The 21,158-nt window shown below is 43.0% G+C and overlaps 1 protein-coding gene across 1 annotated transcript in view; it reads left to right on the forward strand.

Moving 5' to 3' along the window:
• The window catches only part of megf6b (multiple EGF-like-domains 6b), a 57,223-nt gene that overhangs the window by 30,136 nt on the left and 5,929 nt on the right, over positions 1–21,158 (forward strand). The window contains exons 6-27 of the mRNA XM_029432844.1: positions 6,788–6,910; positions 9,338–9,467; positions 10,240–10,358; positions 10,857–10,979; positions 11,096–11,233; positions 12,184–12,306; positions 12,539–12,661; positions 13,346–13,516; positions 14,109–14,240; positions 14,376–14,504; positions 14,614–14,742; positions 15,399–15,533; positions 16,176–16,310; positions 16,405–16,530; positions 16,628–16,759; positions 17,102–17,230; positions 17,356–17,487; positions 18,341–18,469; positions 18,556–18,684; positions 19,000–19,128; positions 19,226–19,354; positions 21,024–21,152. Coding sequence (XP_029288704.1) covers positions 6,788–6,910; positions 9,338–9,467; positions 10,240–10,358; positions 10,857–10,979; positions 11,096–11,233; positions 12,184–12,306; positions 12,539–12,661; positions 13,346–13,516; positions 14,109–14,240; positions 14,376–14,504; positions 14,614–14,742; positions 15,399–15,533; positions 16,176–16,310; positions 16,405–16,530; positions 16,628–16,759; positions 17,102–17,230; positions 17,356–17,487; positions 18,341–18,469; positions 18,556–18,684; positions 19,000–19,128; positions 19,226–19,354; positions 21,024–21,152 — 2,874 coding nt within the window. The remainder of the gene's footprint in view (positions 1–6,787; positions 6,911–9,337; positions 9,468–10,239; positions 10,359–10,856; positions 10,980–11,095; positions 11,234–12,183; positions 12,307–12,538; positions 12,662–13,345; positions 13,517–14,108; positions 14,241–14,375; positions 14,505–14,613; positions 14,743–15,398; positions 15,534–16,175; positions 16,311–16,404; positions 16,531–16,627; positions 16,760–17,101; positions 17,231–17,355; positions 17,488–18,340; positions 18,470–18,555; positions 18,685–18,999; positions 19,129–19,225; positions 19,355–21,023; positions 21,153–21,158) is intronic.

Below are 21,158 nucleotides of genomic sequence, written 5' to 3' on the forward strand. Positions count from 1 at the left end.
TGATCCAGCTGAGCACATTTTATGAGCTTGATTATCAAATCCACATTACTACACTTATTGAGACTTATTGAGTGTAAATATATTTTTGAAGCACAAATAGTCCCCCCCCCGCCCAAAAACCCAAAAACATAGCATTGAAATATTCCTTGGAAAAAACAAACGTTCAGCCCGAGATGACAGCGTGTGATTTGACCCCTAACCCTGAAATGAACTTCACCCGGCTTTGTGTCCTTACTCCACTCAACATCTACTATTAAACTGCTAAATGTTTTCAGCCACGCCAGCGGTGTGGCTCTCGGGATGGCAACGTCAGTCAGTCCGACATATCTCGACAGTAAGCTGTTGAAACTTGGTTCAGACATTCATGCTTCACGGAAGATGAATCCTAACTATTTTGGTAATCCCCTCACGCCACCACTACGTTGACTGATTTATGGTTTTAAGGGGAAACTATTAGATGATTTGCCGTTCATGTTTTCCTCAGGATGAACTGCAACAACTTGCAATCCGTTGCAGTGATCCTTCAACTTTCCATCATAACATTTTTAATTTGTTCTTTTAGTCTTGTTTAAAGAGTTTCTACCTTTTCTGAACACGTTGAATGATCTATTTCATTTTAAACATACTGATCCCCGACTGGTTCACCTGACAACAGTTAGGATTTTATGTCTTTACTCCACTCAGCGTCCATTTGTTTTTGGTCCTTTATTCTGTATTCATGTTTTTGAACTCTGAACATGAAGTTTTGTCTTCATTTTAATGTTTGCATCAGTGAATGTAGATTCTGCAACCAGTAAACATCAAAACCAGATCACAGGACCGGATCTTTAAAGGCCTATACTCTGTAGATGATAAAATAATGTGGCCTTCTGCAGCTACAAGTCTTACAAGAGGCCCAGCATCTCTGAACCACAGCTCACCTTAAACTGAGCTTCTTCCCAAACATTTTCCCATGACATTCACATTTTGCTCCATCAAAGTTTGATGTTTCTGATTAGGAAATCTCCGCGAGTTGGTGGTTTAATCAGAATAATGATTCCTCTATGCAGCCGCCAAGCCTAGAGCAGAGAGTGCTCCTCAGTAAGGCTGTCTGCTGGAGGAACCAAAAAGAGATCTGATCCAGGTCACGGTTTTTAGAAGAGGTTGATGGGAACGTTGTCACAGCTGGCTTTCATAGATCTCTGCCCTCCGCCACTGGTGTTTATTGCAGGAAAGCAGCTACCCGCAGCATTAATGTCCTCCTGGTCTGTAATTGGCTGCAGTATTAACAGAAGTAAAAGAAGCTGGATGGGTGTTGTGGATGTTTAGGTTAGCGCTGCATGTGTGCCGCTGCGTCTGCAGAAAGTGATCAGCTTTCCTTCTGCATGACAGACTGAAGCTGGGAGGGCTTCAGAGTCAAAGTCTGCTAAGTCCGGATGAGAGACAAGAACCATTCATTTAGCTGTTAAGAATAAATGGTTCTGGGGAGTTGGATCGCACACAACCACATTACTATTTTGGGGGATCCTGTACTTGGCAACCTTCTATAATTCTTTTGATGAAAGACATCTGCTGGGGGATATTATTGTACGCGTATACTGCTGACATGGACAAGAAACGAACAAACGCATCTTTTGTTCGGAGCAATTACTGAATTTACAATTAAATCTCATATGGAAGGTTCCCTCGATTTGTGCAATTATTTATTCATATACGTATATATTTTGAAATAAGCCATGTTGATACAAATAGCAGTAACTGCTGTCGTGCTCAGTGAAGTGTAACAGCGTCAACATTTTGGCCGTCATGCCTCAGGAACTCGACTGCTCCGACCAATAGGAGCATGAAGGTGGGGGTAATGGTCTGCCAGTGCTTGACACCTGTCTTAATAGTGAGCTCTTGGAATGTGTGAGTAAAGTCGTCCAAAATCAGCAGCTTTTAGATGCTCAGTTCCCGTAAAGATAAAATAAATACAAAGACAGACACCTTGCTGTTGCTAGGTTATTTTTTCTGGTATTTTATTAAGAACTTCTTACTCTGGCAAAGTATCTTAAGATATGACTCAAAGCCGATCATCTGTCTTCCATGCATGAGCGGGCTGCTTTCCTCCTCACCTGGCTGGCATCATTGTCCACAGGATTCTGAAGTTTGCTCTAATATGCATTTTATGTGCAGAGTTGTGAGTATGTTGGCGTGCAGCATGACAGAAACATTATGTATCAGTTTCTGCTGGTCTGTCTGAGCTTGAGTACTTCTCAGATGCTTGTGGTCTGATGTAATCATTAGGCGTATGTTACCGAAGCTTTAAGTTCGCAATATTAAGAAGAAAGATCATATATAGTGAAGCTTACAGTCATTGTGTCCCGCAGAGGTCTCTTAAGGGCCATTTCTGTTCAAATGAGGGAAGTGATGCTGACCATGAACATGCGTTGCTCTTTATAAGCTCTATAAAGTGCTGTCACGGTCCTGCCGCTGTGTTTGTATGTATGTGTTGGCAGCACATGAGAGCGCACGGTGCTTAGCTCCTGAATAGATGATTTCACTGCAAGGCTCATTCCTTTCTCAGATGTTTGGATTATAAATACTGCATTAGATGCCTGGCACTTATCACATTTGGCTTTCCTTTAGTGGCATTTGAAAAAAAATAAAATACATGTCAAGTATCAAAAGAAAAATATAGAAAGCACATCCTTTGGTCGGTTCACATTCTTCTCACCGGAGTGATGTGCACTCATAAGTCTTTTTATCACATAATATTCTTACAGTGGCCCTAAATGTAGTAAATCTGTCAGGGAGAGACATCAATCGCTGTTGGCTGGAAAAATGCAGAGTTATTTATTTGTAGTTCATGGATATGCCTTTACTGTAAGAGAGAGGCTGGGGGTGAGGGGGAAGTGTGGGGAAAGGGGAGAGAGGAGGATCTTTAATGTGATGGACATTTGGTTTTGGTAGATGGGAGGGGGAAAGGGAGAGAAAAATCAGGAGGCAGAGTGTATAAGAAGTATTTACCATGTTACATCAGACCAGGATTCAGCACCTGCAGAACTGGTCATTCATCTTTTACGCTGTTGTGTTTAACAAACATTGTGTTTGCAGAGAATAATTCTTTACAAGAAAGTTTTGTGATATTATTTTCTCTGTGAGGCATTACCATGGCTTTGTCATCAGGATGGTGGATTTACTTTCTGCTGTTAATTGAAGCGATGGCATACCTGATATCTGCCGCAAACTATCCGCAGAGTTACTACAGAAGGATTTGCTATATGCCACACTGTTACCATGGATACCATGGCTACAGCCACGACTACAGGCATGGCCACCTGGCTGCAGGTAAGTGATCATTTCACAACCAAAATGCAGATGAAGCGCCGTCAACGGTGCTCTAATGCTTCTACTCTGGCTCTATCCTCGACAGGAATAGTTTGTAAAACATATTTTTTCAAATACATTTGACTCTTTTCAAAAAGTAGAACATGCTCCCATATACACTTAAACCTTTCTTTCAGAAAATAGGTTAATTTCACAAAGGATTATAAATAGATTTGTGGTCAGGCATCATTGTAATATGCAGTACTTAGTGCGTAAGTAGGGAGTTCTTTACAGGAGTCGGAGTATTTGTTCGTGGCTCAGCCAGACCGGCTTATCGCTGATAATGTGTCTGCTGTACGAGCTGTCTGGCACTGCCCAGATAACTTTGTCTCTGATCAGAGTAGGGGAGGATCGTCTTTACCAACAAAGATTAGAGCATATGAAAGCATGAACTATGAATCAGGAGAGACGCTTTGTAACGCTAACACAACCAGGGCGAGAGACCAGATGCACTCTCCACAGATTATGTCAATATTATTATGTTTGGCAGGAGCTCGGGGATAAATGCACAAGATGAAACATGTTTTACATTTATTATTAATTTACGTTCCTCTGATCTTCTGCGTTAGTTGGATGTCATTCTTGGAGAAAAATCAAGGCTGTTCAAAAATAATTTATCTTCTGCATAAACGCATCACCTTTCGGAAACGGACTAAAATAGTTTTCCATGAAGAAGACACCGTGCTGTAGGTGGCTGCGGGCGGAGAATTAATGTGCCTTCTGTAGAAGCCAACGGCTGCGGAGGCTCTGGCTCTGGCTCTGAGCTCGGGGGGATCATGTTCTGGAAGAGGAAACCAGGCTGGAGGGGCTTCAGCGTCTGTGCGCTGCAGTCGACAGAAGAACAGCAGCTCCGCAGCGCTGGACCCATTTCATGAAAAACCAAACCAAAGGACACAATGCAGCATGGATGGAAAAATAAAAGGCCGGCTCCTGCCAGCTTTCCTCCACCAAGTGGAGCTGAAGTTTGGCAGCGGAGACGCGAAGAAGAGGAAAGTTTAGAAACTGCCCCAAACATTATATTTGAAGATGTCGTTGGATATTATTGGGAGTAGATGGGTTCAGCCGAAGGATATTCCTATAATTAAGCTGTCTTGGGAAGGTTTTACTGGAACCATTAAGCAAGTAGATTTCAGTCCCTTTATGCTCATACACTGCATTTAGAGTCTTATCCTAATCCTCCCCTTGTGTTTTAAGATTTCATAATTTACAACACTGCTTCGACCATCATGTTCTATAACATCAGGGCGACGTGTTTTGGGTCTTGTAAAGACCTGATTTATGGGTAAATCATCGGTCACATACTGTCTGTGTGTACTTGTGTGTGCTGTGGGAACATGGGGACAGTGATGTGGTGGTGTGTTATGTGCATGTTGACCAGTCTCCAGATGCAGAATGTCCCACTGCCATGCTGCCTCCGTCCCACACAGCGTGACACGAGCACTATGGAGGCTAAACTCACTCCTTATGTTACAGAACGCCTACATTCATATTCGTTTCACCACTGGCCACTAGAAATACGACCTTAAAGCTGCTACAATCTATATTTGTGTATTAACAATGGGTCAAATGAGTACGTATAATGTGAAAGGTTGCTTGTTAGCGCTAAACTCTGCAGTTTACCTCATTTCTACCGAGTGTTTCAGCATCTTTCAACTCATTGTTTTGGTTTTCTCCAACTTTACTGTTTTGGTTCACTTTCCAAAAGAAAAAGGTCTTTTAAAATCACTGCACACTTCTTGCTCAGCGCCAAACGGAAGACAGACACAGTTAGCAACTAGTTAACTTGGAACATTTAGCAGCTTTAGCGAGATATTTCCCTCAGGAGTTGGTGGAGTACAAAAACAGAGCTAAAAACAGAGCTGAACATTGGATTTGCATTCGCCAGGTGACCAGAAACACAATGCCAAATATGTGCTAATATTTGCCATGAGGTGATAATGCCAATATAATTAGTTTAGAAACAGTAGCAACATAAGACTATAGTACATGTGTCTATCCATTATCTATACACAGTTATTCTTTGCAGCGTTGCTGTCCCCAATGATGTGAGAGGCTGTTCAGGCTGTCTCTCACATCACAGACACGTTCACACAGACACCATCACACTCTAATTGACATCAATAGGCAATTTAAACGTGGCACGTCTTTGGACTGTGGGAGAAAACTGCGTAGAGAGGCGGCGATGAATAAAGGCGACTGTATTTATTTGCAAATGATTCTTTCCGCTAAGGCAACACGACTGTCTATTATTCTTTTGCAGGGAGGGGATCTGAACTGTGATGAATGTTGACAAATTATTTTTGAGGGTTTGTTTGTACTGAACTATTTTAATGTAGTGTTTACAAAACAGTGCCTGAAGGCCCAACATGTGTGTCAGTGGTGAGACAGTAAAAAACAACACTGACAAAAATGAAGTGAAACAATTAAATAAAAGTAATATTCTCCCTCAGTATATTTTAATATTATACATCTAGCTTTTCGTCACTGGAATTCCTCTGAATTCTCTAAATATTTGCCGAGGACTGCACTGAACAACACTTTTCTCAACCAAACATTTAACTTGGCGCTGACTAGTCCTTTATGATGTGTTCGCTCTTTTTACAGACGTCATGCATCAGCCAAAAGACATTCACACTCACCCCTTTAACGTGTCACATCACATTCAGTCAGCAACATTTCCAGTAACTCCTCTGTGTAATAACGTTGTAGCAGACAGGTAACTTGTCACTGGGCTGGAGGTGAGGTGGGTCAGACTTCATGTCCTACTTATGGTGATGGTGATGGCAGCAGACGGGCTGTTAGCAGACGGGCTGTTAGCAGAAGTCCAAACAGTGCCGGGCTTCATAAATCAGCTCTGATCTCATAGGGGGTCTGTTGTGGAACTCACAAAACAATTTATTAGTCTTTGACCCCTAAAATACGAAGTTTAGCTATTTAGGAACACGGCTTGTTTCATTTGAAATCTGGTCACATGGCACGGTAGTCATGTTTTGCTCTCCACCACTTTCCCAGACGAAGAACCCCCTTCTTGTATTTGTTTATAATCTCAACGCTGGGCTGAGAGGAATGTGTATGTTTTGCATCCTCTGATTTAAGTTTCCATATGTTTGCTGCCCCCGAGGGACTTTGACAAGAAGCGAAGGAATTTAAATTTGGGTTTAAATGTTCAGTAGTTGTTACCACATGGGGGATTTGTTTGTTTGAGCTGCAACGCACTTGTAGAATACTTTCCCTTCTCATCCATCATCTCCTTTCTTCTCGGAGTACATCTTTATCCGAAAACCTGCGTTAAATTCCTCCCTCAGCTTGGCAGCTCATCTGGGCTTCATTCTTGGGACCAATCTTTTCTCGTAATGAGAGGATTTAGTCAAATTGCACTAATTTCTCTCCCGTCTCTCTCCTTCTGTGCTTCTTTTTCTCCCTCCCTCCCTCCCGACAGATATTGATGAGTGCCAGGTCCATAATGGAGGCTGCCAGCACAGATGTGTTAACACCAAGGGCTCCTACTACTGTGAATGCCACCCGGGCTCTCGCCTGCATGTGGACGGCCGCACCTGCCTCGGTAAGGAACATTACGGCGACGTGCTCACATTGTACAAGCTGGGAAAACGGTCAGAAGTCCGCACGCAGAGCGGATACTTCTAACAGGAAATGTGGCCCTTTTTCTTCGTCAGCACACTGGCACTAATGTTACCATCGCAGCTTGATTTGAGGTTTCATCCTTCCTATAATTCGATTAGAAACAGAGGCGTACAAAGTTTCCTCTTTGTAATTTGGCCCCTCTTGTTTAAAACTCACATAAACAATGAGACACTGTTTCGGAGGAACTATTCCACCGGTTCTGAATTTCTTTACTGCAAGTATTATTCTTCGGTCATTATTTCATTGACTTTTATCTTTCATTGACATCCATGATGTTGCAGTCGATGACCGCTTTGATTCTGAGAAGCCCTCTTGTGAGATGTTTCAAATTACATTTGCTGGTAAAACATTTGTGCATTTCTTTCCCCCCCCCTCAGTGGATATCCTGTAGAAAGACGTTTTTCTGTGAGTGAGTCAACTCCACCTGATATGTTCTGGAGGACATTGTACACATTTCTTATTATCAATTAATCAAAAAGTCCAAGGTGTTTTGATTTGCTCCTTTTGTTTGTGCAACAATCCAACATAGGACAAATAAAAGCAGCACATTCTAACATCTGAGAAGCTGGAACCTGTGAATGTTTGGCATTTTTCAAAGACGTCTTACTCACTAATAAGTGATTATCAAAATAGTTGCCAATTGGGTCGCCCTCCGTCTCCGTCCCTGTATCCTGTCATCCCTCCATTGTCTACTCTTAATTAAGGCACACAATATTCCCCCTACTAAATTGATCAACTGACTAATTGTTTCAGATCTAGCTTGTACAACATACTTACATAAACTACATAATCTATACTTAGAATAAAGTGTGTACAGCTCTAATCTGGGCACAAGTGCAATATATATGTATGACTTTGTTTCCTGTTCTCTGTCCCTGGGTAGTTAGTTTGAATATATCCCACGATGCCTTAATCCTCTCCACTGCTTAACCTCTCTTCATAAATACACAATCAAAGATTCCCCACATTGTGTACATACGTAAGATTAAACAAATTACCACAGTTATTGTGAGAGAATGCAGAAAACTGTGGGTTGATTTATCAGTTATGTTTTCCAACCTTTCCCTTCATTAAATTCCGCATGTGTTATTTTTACGCTCACTGAAGCTTCATATAAATCTGTGTTATCCTCTCACTCTTGAACTCTGCTGTAGCTGTATGTTGTTTCTGCCATGGCAGATACATCAGAATGGGTTTTTTTCACAAATAGCTGACAGAGAAAAGCGTATAAACCTGGCACCAGCTTCTGCAGCCAGGAATGTATACAGAGTGTCCTGACATTTACAGTGGAACTCCTTATGTGTGTCTTGGCTTCATTAAGCACAGTTGTTTCACTGTCTTATAGAGCAGACACTGTAGCTGGGACCCAACTGTCCCCCGCGAGGCCCTTGTGTGACAGCTGTTGCGTGAAGAAATGACTGATTGCACTAATAGTGCACATCTGGATTGACTCGCCGGTGAAGCTTATCTGTGAGGCTGCAGTGTTCAAATCGTGCAAGCTGCAAAAACCCGTGCATGTTCACGAATGGATAAAGTACAGAAATCTTTCTTTCCATAAAACAAGTTAATAAAAGTGTGCACAGCGTGACATACTTTATATAGTCGTCATAGGGAGAAAAAGAAGAGCAAATGTCCTCAAATCAATTTTATTTTAGCTCTGCTTGTTTTATCCAGCTTTTGATCTGCCAGAAGAGGTCAGATCACACACATTTCCTGTGTGGCTGATTAATATTTGTGCTGGAAAGCTCTCTGCGGTCTGACGTGTGATGGATGGATCTTGATTCCTGCCCTTTTGAGTATGAAAAACACCGGCGTTGAGAGCGGCCGGCTGTTCGCCCTCTGTCTGTTTTCTTCTTGGAAGGGATTGAGTCCAGGCCGTCGACCGACCGGGGTTTCATCTTTTGCTACGAAGAAGAGAAACCCAGACGGGGAAGATGATTGAGCATGTTCTGCCCTCAATCTCATCAGCGGACAAGCTTTGTCCACAACAGAGGTCCTGCCATTCAAACCTCTCTGTGATTGTTGGCTCTTGTGTGGTGATGGATCTCTTGTGGCTCAGAGAAAAGCAATTCTATGAGGTATTCGCTGATTGTAGGAATGTCAGTGCAGTGGTCATGACCTTTCTGATAAATAATACTGTGGATGTGACACTGCAGTAGAATCAAGAGTCAGAAAGACTAACTGGAAAGGGAAGTTTGGCTTTATGGGCATTGACTTTGTTTTGTAAAGATGGTGGATTTTGTCATACAATAGGACGGCCTCTCTTTCTGTCCCTTCATTTAAGTTTCTATGGCTCTTGTCATGTCTTTAAGTTTTTCCTTGTTTGTTTGTTTTTTAACCTTTTCAGCTGTTCGTTCGTGTTCCATCAGCAATGGAGGATGTGAGCACTACTGTGTGCAGCAGTCTGCAGCTCATTTCCGCTGTCGCTGCAAGCCAAATTACGCGCTGGCGGAGGACGGCAAGCATTGCAAACGTGAGTGCCCAAACCCTGGTGTAAGGCAACACTAGACACACATGAACACATGACACAAGACAGAAAGGAGAAATAATAAATGGAAAAGGAAAGAGTGCCAATAAAACTGAGAACTTTGTAAGATTTTGAAGGTGTGATTCTCAAGATTTAATTATAACATTAAAAAGACATTTTCTGCATCTGCTGCCAGTTGTAATTACACGACAGGATGTGTGCTGGAGCAGGATTAACTGACATCCATGGGATGAGACATTACATTTGAGTGAATCACACCAGTCTCCTTTTATTGTTTTTTTTCCTCAAATTAGTATTTTGATGTCCCTGCGTGTTTTAATCTTTACGATCTCTGAACTGCTCGGTTCTCTCGGGGTGGGAAATTATACATATACGTATGTATTTGAAATTACTGTCTCTCAGATGCTTTTACTTTGTTGGCTAAGAACGGATTCCTCTAATTGTTGCAGAGCTGAAGGTTATTCCAGATGCTAGACAGGCTTCCACAAGTCAAACACACACACACACACACACACACACACACACACACACACACACACACACACACACACACACACACACACACACACACACACACACACACACACTATGCAGAGAGAACAATAAAGAGAAGAGGTGGAGGTGGAGGTGCAGTGTGAATTCAAAGCTCTCCACCTGCACTGCATTAAGTTGCCAGTTTATTTTACAGCTTTCTCCACCACTGTGCCAGAAGTGTTCCCCACCAGTGGATTTATGTTTGTGCTTTTTGTGTTGCAGTGCAGCAATCCCTGTGCAGATCAGAATGGAGGCTGTTTGCACGAGTGTCGGGGTGATGGTGGGAAAGCCCACTGTGACTGTAAAGCTGGTTACATCCTGGCTGAAGACGGGAAAACCTGCGAAGGTAAATTCCCCAGTAACCAGAATAGTGACATTACAATGATTGATAATGTAGCTCAGAGTTAATAAAAGTGAAGAAAACTAAATTGCCACATTTAGGAGCTGCTCTGGAGCTTGTCATGATATCACAGACTCGTGTTCCTTGAGCCATTTGTCATTGAGTTAAAGCTGTAGATGTGCAAATCAAATCTCTCTGTGCAATACAGAGAGTCTTCGTCCACGTTGACTCCAAAGTCTGAAAGTTGAAGATTGGAAACACGAGAGAAATGGACATTTGTCAACTGGACAGTGTGATAAAGTGGAAAGCTCCAGAACAGTTACTAAATGGTCCCTGTTGTGATTCAACTACGGCTTCAAAGAAAAATGCCACATATTCAACACTCAGTTAAAAGTGTGTGAAAGATGGTTTTCAAAGCTTTGTGAGGAGAACGAACCTGTGCAGATGTTCCAGATGTGTTTTAAAAATACATTGAATTACATTTCTTTCATACTGTTGTCACAGATGTTGATGAGTGTGAGACGGAAGAGGCCAACTGTGTTCATGGCTGCCACAACACTCTGGGCTCTTACGCCTGTGTGTGTAACGCTGCCTACGAGCTGGGATCTGATGGAAAACAGTGTTACCGTCAGTTTAAACGCTCTTCGTATTAACACATGCAGAGAAACCGTACATGAAGTTGTTAAAAAGTTATTTTAAGTCCTTTAACTAACACACAACATCTCAATGTGAACTTGTAAAAGGAATCGAGATGGAGATCGTAAACAGCTGTGAGAAAAACAACGGAGGCTGTTCGCACCTCTGCCAGCATTCAACCAACGGGCCTGTCTGCTCCTGTAACCAAGGTTACAGACTTGATGACGACTTCAAAACCTGTGCTGGTAAGAAGCTGTAATGCACTTTCATTAACTTAAACACATTATAACTTAGAGCTTATAAGACATATTCAAACATTACATCAGCACTCATTCACAGCAACTTTCCACAAACGTCTGATCGAATCCGTTTTGTGTATTATTGGATTAGTAAATTGTTTTTATGAGTTCGGATTCGGTTGGTTTTTCATTTCCATTTTGGATCTAGTTCAAAACGGAAATGTTTTAGTTTGTAGTGCTGCTAATATATTCTGTGTTATGTTATGTACAAGCAATGTATATCAGCAAAGGTTTGCTGAATATTAGTCCTCTCAGTACAATGCACTACAATTCAACAGCACCGCAAACTACATCCTCCAAAGTTACCTTAAAGTTGAATCGACACATCTAAAACATTTATAACCTTCAAGAAGGATTTATTGCCTGAACTGTTGCATTGGATTCAATTCATTTGACCTGGCTGTTCCTAATAAGTGCTGACTTGATCAGGGATTCAAAAGATTTGGATTCAGGGATTCATTCTGATGCCGGTTGATATTGGAGATCTGTGAGGTCACATTGACAATATTGTGCTGCATAACTCCCCGTGGCTAATTGTATATTGTTCTATAACTATATATAAGGATTTAATAGATATTATTGTAAATATTCTAACAATATTGTTACAAATATTAGTTTTAAAATAATTTTCTTGTAAAAAAAAAAAAAAAAAAAATCTTTGGGGATTTATCGGGGTGTGTAGGATTCTAATCTGTTAGGCCAAGATTTACTGTTTAGTTTACTGATGTAACGAGGAGAAATCTGAGTTTATGTTCTGTGCTGTTATTCTCTTCTTTGACCTTCGTTGACTGAAACCTGTACAGTTTACATGATCTCGTAAAAGGTTTCTGTCAGTGAGCAGGGAAGCATATCACCTAGTTCATAATTTGAGTCTCCCTGATTGTTGTGTTTGGCAGACGTCGACGAGTGCGGAGAGCAGAGCTCCTGCTGTGAGCAGGACTGCACCAACTACCCCGGGGGTTATGAATGTTACTGCTCAGCAGGATATAGACTCAACTCAGACGGATGTAGCTGCGATGGTATGTTGAACCCTTAGTCAAAATGTGTGGATGTCAATCACACTTTTACGAGACTGAACATTTACCTCTGTTGAGTGCGGGAGAGGTTCGACTCAAGACGTCAACACAAACATGCACAATGTTGTCTTTGTAAAGGGAGAGCTGCTCGGTTGAACTGCCTTGGCTTCTCTCAACTTCTCTTGATGAAAATGCAAATGGATTTTTGAGTCTGTGCTGCGTCTGTGTTGTTTAGATGTAGACGAGTGTCTGGCTGCTAATGGCGGTTGCGATCACACATGCCAGAACAGCGCGGGCTCCTTTCAGTGTTTCTGCCGCCGGGGTTTCCGTCTGGACGAGGACCGGCAGTCCTGCATCCGTGAGTATCAACATTAAAGAGAGAGTGGCCAAGTGGTAATCACACTAGAGACATGCCAACGGAAAACCTGGCAAAATGTTGTTGTTGTACTACAAAGAAACGTCCTGTGTGCAGTCGTTCAGTCTAGGTTGTGTTAAAACAGAAGATTTGCACTCTTTTTATATACATCTTTTTTTTTTTTTACCATTTGAGCAAGCCATTCTACACTAGCCCACACATGCCCTCTCTAACTTCTTCTGGTTGCATGACTCATGAAGACATAATTAATGCTTGATTGGGAAAGAATAGTGATATTGCAAGCCATTAAATAATATGTCTTTTTGACAGCAGAAGTTCTTTGTGTAAGGCGTGACAATGAGCCGACATGCACAATACCAGGAATCTGAAACTGAAGTAGCTAAAATGAATTCAGCCCTCATTAAATAACAACTCTGACATGTCAAAATGTCTTCAGTGAAATTCCACTATACCACTAACAGCCTGTTTGAGCTGGGGATGGAGCACGGGGGAAGTTGAACTACTTTTCGTGGAGAAAAGGTCTCGTCTTTAAAATGAATCTTCTCCTATTTGACATCTGACAGTTTTACTTGTTAACACTTTAAAAACAGATACTCTTGCATCAAAGTATTCTAAGCATTATGTTGATATAAGTCAACCTAAGTCAGCCCGTCTCTCTCCCCGCAGCACTAGAAGATGCAATCGAGGCTCTGTCCAGCGGAGGTGCCAGTGAGTTGCCTCTTATTCGCCCCCTGCTCACCTTGATGCAGGACTACAACCAACCCCTGGAGCGCTATGACGACTATGAAGACGACGATGGGGAGCTGCGGGCTGAGAGTAACCTGGCAGAGAAATTTGGTGAGTAAAACCATTGACCACTCATTACCATGAAGGGGAACCTGTGTCTGATTACCTGGGTGTGACTCACGGGAGGTGAAGCTCTGACTCATTTACTGCAGGCTGGAACAGACCACATGGTGGGGGTTAATTACTGTGTCTCATGCTCCCAGACTGTCGGTGCATACTGTAACACCACAGCTTCTTTGGCAGGAATGCTGAGGCTTATATGTCCTGGCAGCCTGAAACAGGAAGTCAAAGGCTCTGTTTTGTGTCGCCCAAACTTGGGACAAATATTTAACGTTGTCCCTTCTAATAAATCTGTGGTTTGGAGTCAGTGTTAACTTTTCTCATTAATGATTTGTGTATAGCTAACTACGCTCCTCCTGACTCCACTGACCTTGACATATTCCTAACATCTGACATCCAATAATGCCTTAAAACACTTAGAGGCAATTACTAAACTTTGTGTTTGTGAGCGGCAAATGTCAAGATTCCAGTTTAGATCTGATAAAAACAGATAAATAAATGAAACCTTCGCTATGATTTGTTGTGACTGTCATGTTAATGCTAAAGAGCCGTGTTAACCCATTCAGTGCCCTGTTGTTTCCAGTGTGTTTGGATGACACTTTCGGCAATGACTGCAGTTTAACATGTGACGACTGTTTTAACGGAGGGAAATGTAATCCATGGAAAAATGGCTGCGACTGCCCCGACGGATGGACAGGCGTCGTCTGCAACCAGAGTGAGGACACACACACACACACACACACACACACACACACACACACACACACACACACACACACACACTGCCACTACTGTATCAACCTATGAAGTAATGCATCCTTTTTTTTTTTTTTTTTTTTTAATCTCACAGCATGCCCTGAAGGATATTTTGGTAAAAACTGCTCCTTCCCCTGTAAGTGTAAAAATGGTGCCAGCTGTGATCCGGTCACTGGGAGCTGCCGCTGTCCGCCCGGGGTCAGTGGAGACTTGTGCCAGGATGGTGAGTTGCCCCCTTTTGTCTCAGACCAAAGTATTAGTTCCTTAACTCTTCTTTCCCACCACAGGAGTTAGTTATCTGAAGTTTACTATGAGGTGTTTCCTGTGTGCAGGCTGTCCTAAGGGCTTCTATGGGAAGCAGTGCAATAAAAAGTGTAATTGTGCTAATAACGGGCGCTGCCATCGGACCTACGGAGCCTGTCTGTGTGATCCTGGACTCTACGGACGCTTCTGCCACCTGCGTAAGTCCCACTGTAACATTACCATCATTATCATCATGCGTCAGGAACCCCAGATAATAAAAGCATTCACTGACAAGCTCACTGTCAGTTTTACTAGAATTGCAAGTATCCATAAAACAAGCTTGTAAACAGAAAATAAAACCCAAATTATAATGTCGTATCATATTTCTTTCTGTGCAGCATCCTGAATAATAATAACTTTATTTGTATAGCACCACATTAACCATCCCCAGCCATAAGAACTCAAACATGTACGCACACTCCTTTGCACTACAAAACAAACTGCTGCTAATTACTCAACCTGTAGAGGGCATATTACCTGCACATCTTTTTAATACATTTATTATATTAGTATTTTTAAAACCCTTGCTGTATTTGTTTGTAATACTTGAATATACACCGTATCCAGAATTTGGATTCTCTATATGTCCTGTACATATGGCAGAATTGACAATAAAGTTGAAGCTGAAGTTTAAAAACAGAGTTTACAAAGTACTTTGATAGACAAAGCAGGATAATCACAAAACAATACAACAGAAAGCCAAACAGCGAGGCTAAAGAAAGACTTTCCAACAAGGAGCCGATGGAGAGAAAAGATTTCTTTTACGTGATGTGAGAAGTCCTCCCTCCTCAATCTTCTGTCTCTTCTCCTTCAGCTTGTCCCAGGTGGACCTTCGGCCCCGGCTGCTCGGAGGAGTGTCACTGTGTCCAGAAGAACACACTGGAGTGTCACCGTCGCCATGGCACCTGTGTCTGTAAATCTGGTTACCAGGGAAACACCTGCAAGGAAGGTGAGTACGCTGTCACGATGTTTATCAACAGACCTCACTTACATTTATTGCAGGTTCTGCTCTCAGGTGTTATTACTGTACAATTACACGTATATATCATAGATGACAGATTATATATTAAGTATATGCAAAAGTATGTAACACATGATACACCTGCAGACAAAAATAAAGGTTGCCAGAGTAACAAATAAATAGCTATGCATGCCAAGATATGCTGTATCTCCAGTGTCCACAGCCACCAACTGTCCTTACACGCTGAAATATAGCCACGCTCAGAGGCGCACATAAATCAACGTACACCGAGTTGCAGCTAAGTCCATTTGCTTTGTGTTATAAACCGTAAGGGGAGTCAAAGTCGTAACAAATGTACAGTATGAGTCGAGGAGAACCAAATCAAGTGGCAATGATCGGGGTCCAAGCAGATTGTGAGCATTTGGAGGCTTATTTGTTATTTAATTGACAAGAAGCTAAAACTCTTGACAACAGCAAAGAAAAATAACAAGAAAGAAAGAACAAATAATAAAAACCAAAGAGTTGCCCCCTGATAAACATTGAGCCACTGAGGGGAGGATGATTTCTACTCTCTCGTATTGCAGTTGTCTTCACATGATAAGGAAGTGCTCTGCTCTGTTCTGTCTGCAGAATGCAACCCAGGAACCTACGGGGCCGCCTGTGAGGCGAAGTGCTCCTGTCTGCCAGGAGTGTCATGTGATCACGTGACTGGAAAATGCCAACGTAAATGCCCTGCTGGTCGTCATGGAGAGAGCTGTGATCAGGGTAGGTGGCCTGTTCCTCGCACTTTAAGGCTCATCTGTCTTCAGTTTTCTCCCTCCCGTGTTGTGACGAGTCTCTCCTGTCTGTCCTGTGTCAGACTGTCCAGAGGGACGGTTTGGAACAGGCTGCGTACATCCTTGTACCTGCACCGGCGCCCCATGTGACAAAGTGACGGGACAATGCAAGTGTCCGGCCGGGACGTCAGGAAAGCACTGTGAAAACTGTGAGTGTAGACTGAATTGTTGATAAATAGCTGAGTATAAATAACAAAAACACATTTGACATAATAATGATAACATTGTTGCTGTTTTTGCTCACAGTGTGTGCGGAGGGTTTCTGGGGTCCAGGCTGCACAGAAACCTGCCCACGTTGTGAGAATGGAGGCGTGTGTGACAAACACAACGGGTCATGTAACTGTCCTCCGGGCTTCATGGGCAGACTTTGCCAAAACTGTGAGTGTCTGCAGTGTGCATTTTTGTTTTCCACAGCAACATCAATGCACTGTGGACCCTCAGTGCTGCAACACAGCAACATGTCAGCAGACAGAGGAGCACTTTTTCTCAAGGTCATTAGCTAAAATCTTTCGGCCTGAAAAACCTCAGACATAATTCACTGGCAAGAACAAATATAATTCCATCTCAAACAACCACTGGCTCTTAGAGCCTCATTTGGCGGCTGAATCTCCAAACCACGGCTGTCATGGGAACTTGCTGTGCTTTCATGCAATCTGGTGAAGTCGGTTCTGGCAGATTAGTCTTGATGGTTAAGATTTTTGTTTTTTCCTGTTTGTACAGCCTGTCCCAGTGGACGCTTCGGTCAAGGATGCCAAATGAAGTGTGTGTGCGAGAACAATGCTCTCTGTGATCCGGGGAGTGGGTGGTGTACCTGCGCTCCTGGCTGGACAGGACACAACTGCAGGAAAGGTAACAACGCTGGAAAACATTTGTTATCCCCTAACAGCTACTGACACTGAAGATAATTACGTCTTGTATATCCAACGGTAAAAGGTGTCCCTGGTTATGTCTCAAATGGGACGTTTCTGTTGCAGCCTGTGATGCAGGGCACTGGGGCGCAGACTGTGCGGAAACATGTGACTGTAGAAACGGAGACGGCAGCTGTGACGCTGCAACGGGCCAGTGCAACTGTGAGGCCGGATACACTGGGACACAGTGCCACCAGAGTATGTAGCTATGTGTTAATGAATCTAAACACCACAGTGTCATGACTTCAAGTCAATGTGTGTACATGTTTGTAATGATCGTAGCATGTTGCAGGTTTTTGTTACTATAACGTTCTTGCACACCAGAAACTGCTATTGACATGAAATAACAAAAAAGAAATCCTGCACACCGACGAACACTTGTGTTTACTTTATTACACAAGTGTTTTAGTTCTTCAGTAACAATCCTGCGTAAAACACGTATTGCTTTCATTCATCAGCAGTTTGTGTTGTTATGATTCTGCACAATGTCTTTCTTGGTTCTACTACCACATGGTGAGAAAGTAACAATGAATAAGTTACGCACTCCTTTTGTATTGTAGAGTTACCTCTTTGATAAAACTTGACACTGGACACGACCAAGCGGCGACGTCCAGGTCTGTAAAAAGAAGCCGATTCTAAAGTGCCTTGAACTTTGCAGCTGGCTTAGCAAAAATAGGTCCGGTTGTCTGGAAGTCTATGAGAAAATGACCCTATGTAATTATGGTCCTATTTAGAGTAAAATAGTCGATAAAGCAGAGTATGCTTTAGGGCTGGGCTATCTTGTGATTGACAGGTCGCTACCATGGTATGGGTTCTCTCTGCGTTTTTTTAATCTTACAACATAAACCCTTTCCCACTTTGTTTTCAGTTCATGAAAGTTAATTGTAACATTTTGCTCGCCTAAAAATGTCTTAACCTCCATCAACCCTCTTGTGTCACTTCTGGTTTCAAATAAACAAAAGGCGATGGCATCAAAACCACTGGGTGTCCACTCCTAATATAAATTCTATGGACACGACATGTCACATACCACTGTTCTTTATTCCCTCAGAGTGCCCGTCAGGTGTGTTTGGTCTCGGTTGTCGTCACCGGTGTCAGTGTGACAACAAGGCGTTGTGCGACCATGTGAGTGGAGCTTGTACGTGCCAGGTGGGATGGACTGGAACCTTCTGTGAAAAGCGTAAGAGAAGCTCCTTCACATCTCAGAGCAAAAAGACCCTACTGAATATGCATATGCACTAGTAACAGTCAGTGTGTGTGTTTCAGCGTGTCCTCAGGGCTTCTACGGACCGGACTGTCAGGAGAAATGTTCGTGTCTAAACGGCGGGAGCTGTGACCACGTCAGCGGAGTTTGTTCCTGTCCTGCTGGCTGGATCGGTCCGTTCTGCAACCTGAGTGAGTGACAGGTGCACCGCAGAAGGTTGATGCGTTGGCGTCACTCCAGTGTTATGAAAGGCGGTTGGCATCAGGACATTCGCGTAGCAGCATCGAAGCACCGGGAACATCTTTGCAACGCTGACTCGCAGTGGAACAAAAACACACTTGGTGTCAGAGTTATTTGGGAAAACCCAGTCCAGTCACACATGAGAAAGCACCGACTCGATGTTCCCCATGCTATGGCCTGTATCAATTACCAGACACTGGAATTTCCACTTTTGATCAGCAAAGTTCAACAGGAGGTAATGATATTGTTTGTCCCTCTCCTGGCAGCGTGCCCAACTGGTTTCTATGGGGAAGGATGTAACCAAAGCTGTAGCTGCCGTAACGACGGCATCTGCCACCCGGCCAGTGGGCAGTGTGTGTGCACGGCCGGCTGGACCGGACCCAACTGCATAGAAGGTGAGTGAACACAACTCAGAGCAAGGTAATCATCTTTATGACAGGTCAATAAGGGGGGGTCACAAGATGGTTTTGTCTGTGCGTTTTCTTCTCCCAGAATGCCCTGCAAGGTTTTATGGCGCGGACTGTCAGCAGCGCTGCTTGTGTCAGAATGGAGCCACCTGTAACAGGACCAACGGAAAATGTACGTGTGCTCGTGGATGGACGGGCACTGCCTGTGAACTGGGTAAGACTCTCCGTATGCGTGACCACAAAACCACCTTCAGACGGATCATTTGAAGGAAAGTTTGCATTTTTTACAACTTGGGTTTTATTTTTGTACATTTGGCCGTCATCTATAATAACATACTCAACTCTGGGAACACTGACATTGCTTAGGGCAAAGGCTTGGCATGAAACCAACCGTTTTATCTTGTTTTTAGAAGAAGGTACAACCAAAAGTGAACACCTAATATTTCCTCATTGCACAGAAAGACTGTGTGCGGCTGCAGCGAGTCCTGTAGGTCAAAGCTGAAGCAACTGTTTAAGAACACTTCCAAAGAAGTTTGTTTAAAAGTATGACTACCGGTGTTTCATTTTGCCATGTTCCCAGTACAGTGTCATGATCTAACTATAAAGCACTCTACCATTGCAACTCAAATTGTGTAAGCTTGCCTTACTAACTTATACCTAATAACGTTACCGCCGGAAGAATAACTCTGTTATAATCGCGGTGTTTCTGACCGCGAGTAGCTGCGGCTTGGATGTATTTGTCAGCCGTGGATTTAGTGTTTTGGGGGCTTTTAATCAGCCAAAACATAAAGGAGAAAAAGGAGAAGAGATGGAAGGCAGCAGCAGTCACATAATATGTCATCAAAAAGGTCATAGCATAAAAAGTAAGGGTATAGTGTGTTAGTGTAAAGCTGTTTGTATGAGCGCTATTGATTTCAATAACATTCAAATCAACGTTTCTGCTTGACATGTTTCTCTCTAAACCCTCACTTTGACATGCTCACAGGGCCGGATAATAAACAGAATTTAGCAATTTAGAAATGCGAGGCATTTACCAAACTAAACTTATTCACATGGCAATTTTTTAACAAATGTAAACGGCTTCCTACAACAACCAATGAAATTAGAACAAGTGTATCAGATTTGAGCCAAAATGAGAAAACAAATACACACACTGATGTATAAACATCTCTCAACGTTAATCGGATCATTCATCCATACAATTTAGGCTGTTTAGCCCAGCTGAATTCAGCCTCGCATTAATGATGCTGGTTAGTCTGGACAGACATGCAGAAGAATAACATTACCTGAACCCTGAAGTAAACATTTAAAACAGTGGCCTGTGGTTGTTCTACTGTGTCTCAGGAAATTCAATCCGCTGCCTTAGCTCATTTGTTTTTGCCTACAGTCTGGTTATTTGCTGGCAGAGTTTGTTTCAGCACCACAGATGAGTCTGCTCTGTAAAAGTCTCTGTCGACCCGGCGATGACATTCCAGCCCTCTGAGCTCCACATCACACACTATCCTCCCTCTGTGCCTGTTACAACCTTTCCCTGTCGAGCCGTGCCAGGCCCAGCCCCCTCTTCATGCTCAGGAAACCTCTAATGCTGTCGCTGGAATGTCTTTACCCTCCAAACTCTGTGGCTACTACCGCTGATGGCCAACTCCATACTTTGTCAAGCTATAAATGATCGGAAAAATAAAACATGTTGCAGACCTCAGCAGAAAGCAACGCAGTGAAATGCACTTAAAGTCCATTTTTTTGCAACACAAGAAAAACAAAAAAAGTGCATTCCCGTAAATTGTTTTTGAGTCTTGCAAACATCATGATGCGTCTGTTTTCTTTCTCTTGTCTTGTCTCACGTGTGTGTTGCTGCTCGTGCACGCCACTGTATGTTTACACAGAGTGTGTGTCGGGCCGGTTCGGGGCGGACTGCCAGCAGCGGTGTGAATGTGAGAACGGCGGCCAGTGTGACAGACAGACCGGACGGTGCAGCTGCAGCTCCGGCTGGATCGGAGAGCGCTGTGAGAAAGGTGAGC

Source organism: Cottoperca gobio, chromosome 5 (assembly GCF_900634415.1).
Source record: "Cottoperca gobio chromosome 5, fCotGob3.1, whole genome shotgun sequence".
In the NCBI taxonomy this organism is placed as follows: Eukaryota; Metazoa; Chordata; class Actinopteri; order Perciformes; family Bovichtidae; genus Cottoperca; species Cottoperca gobio.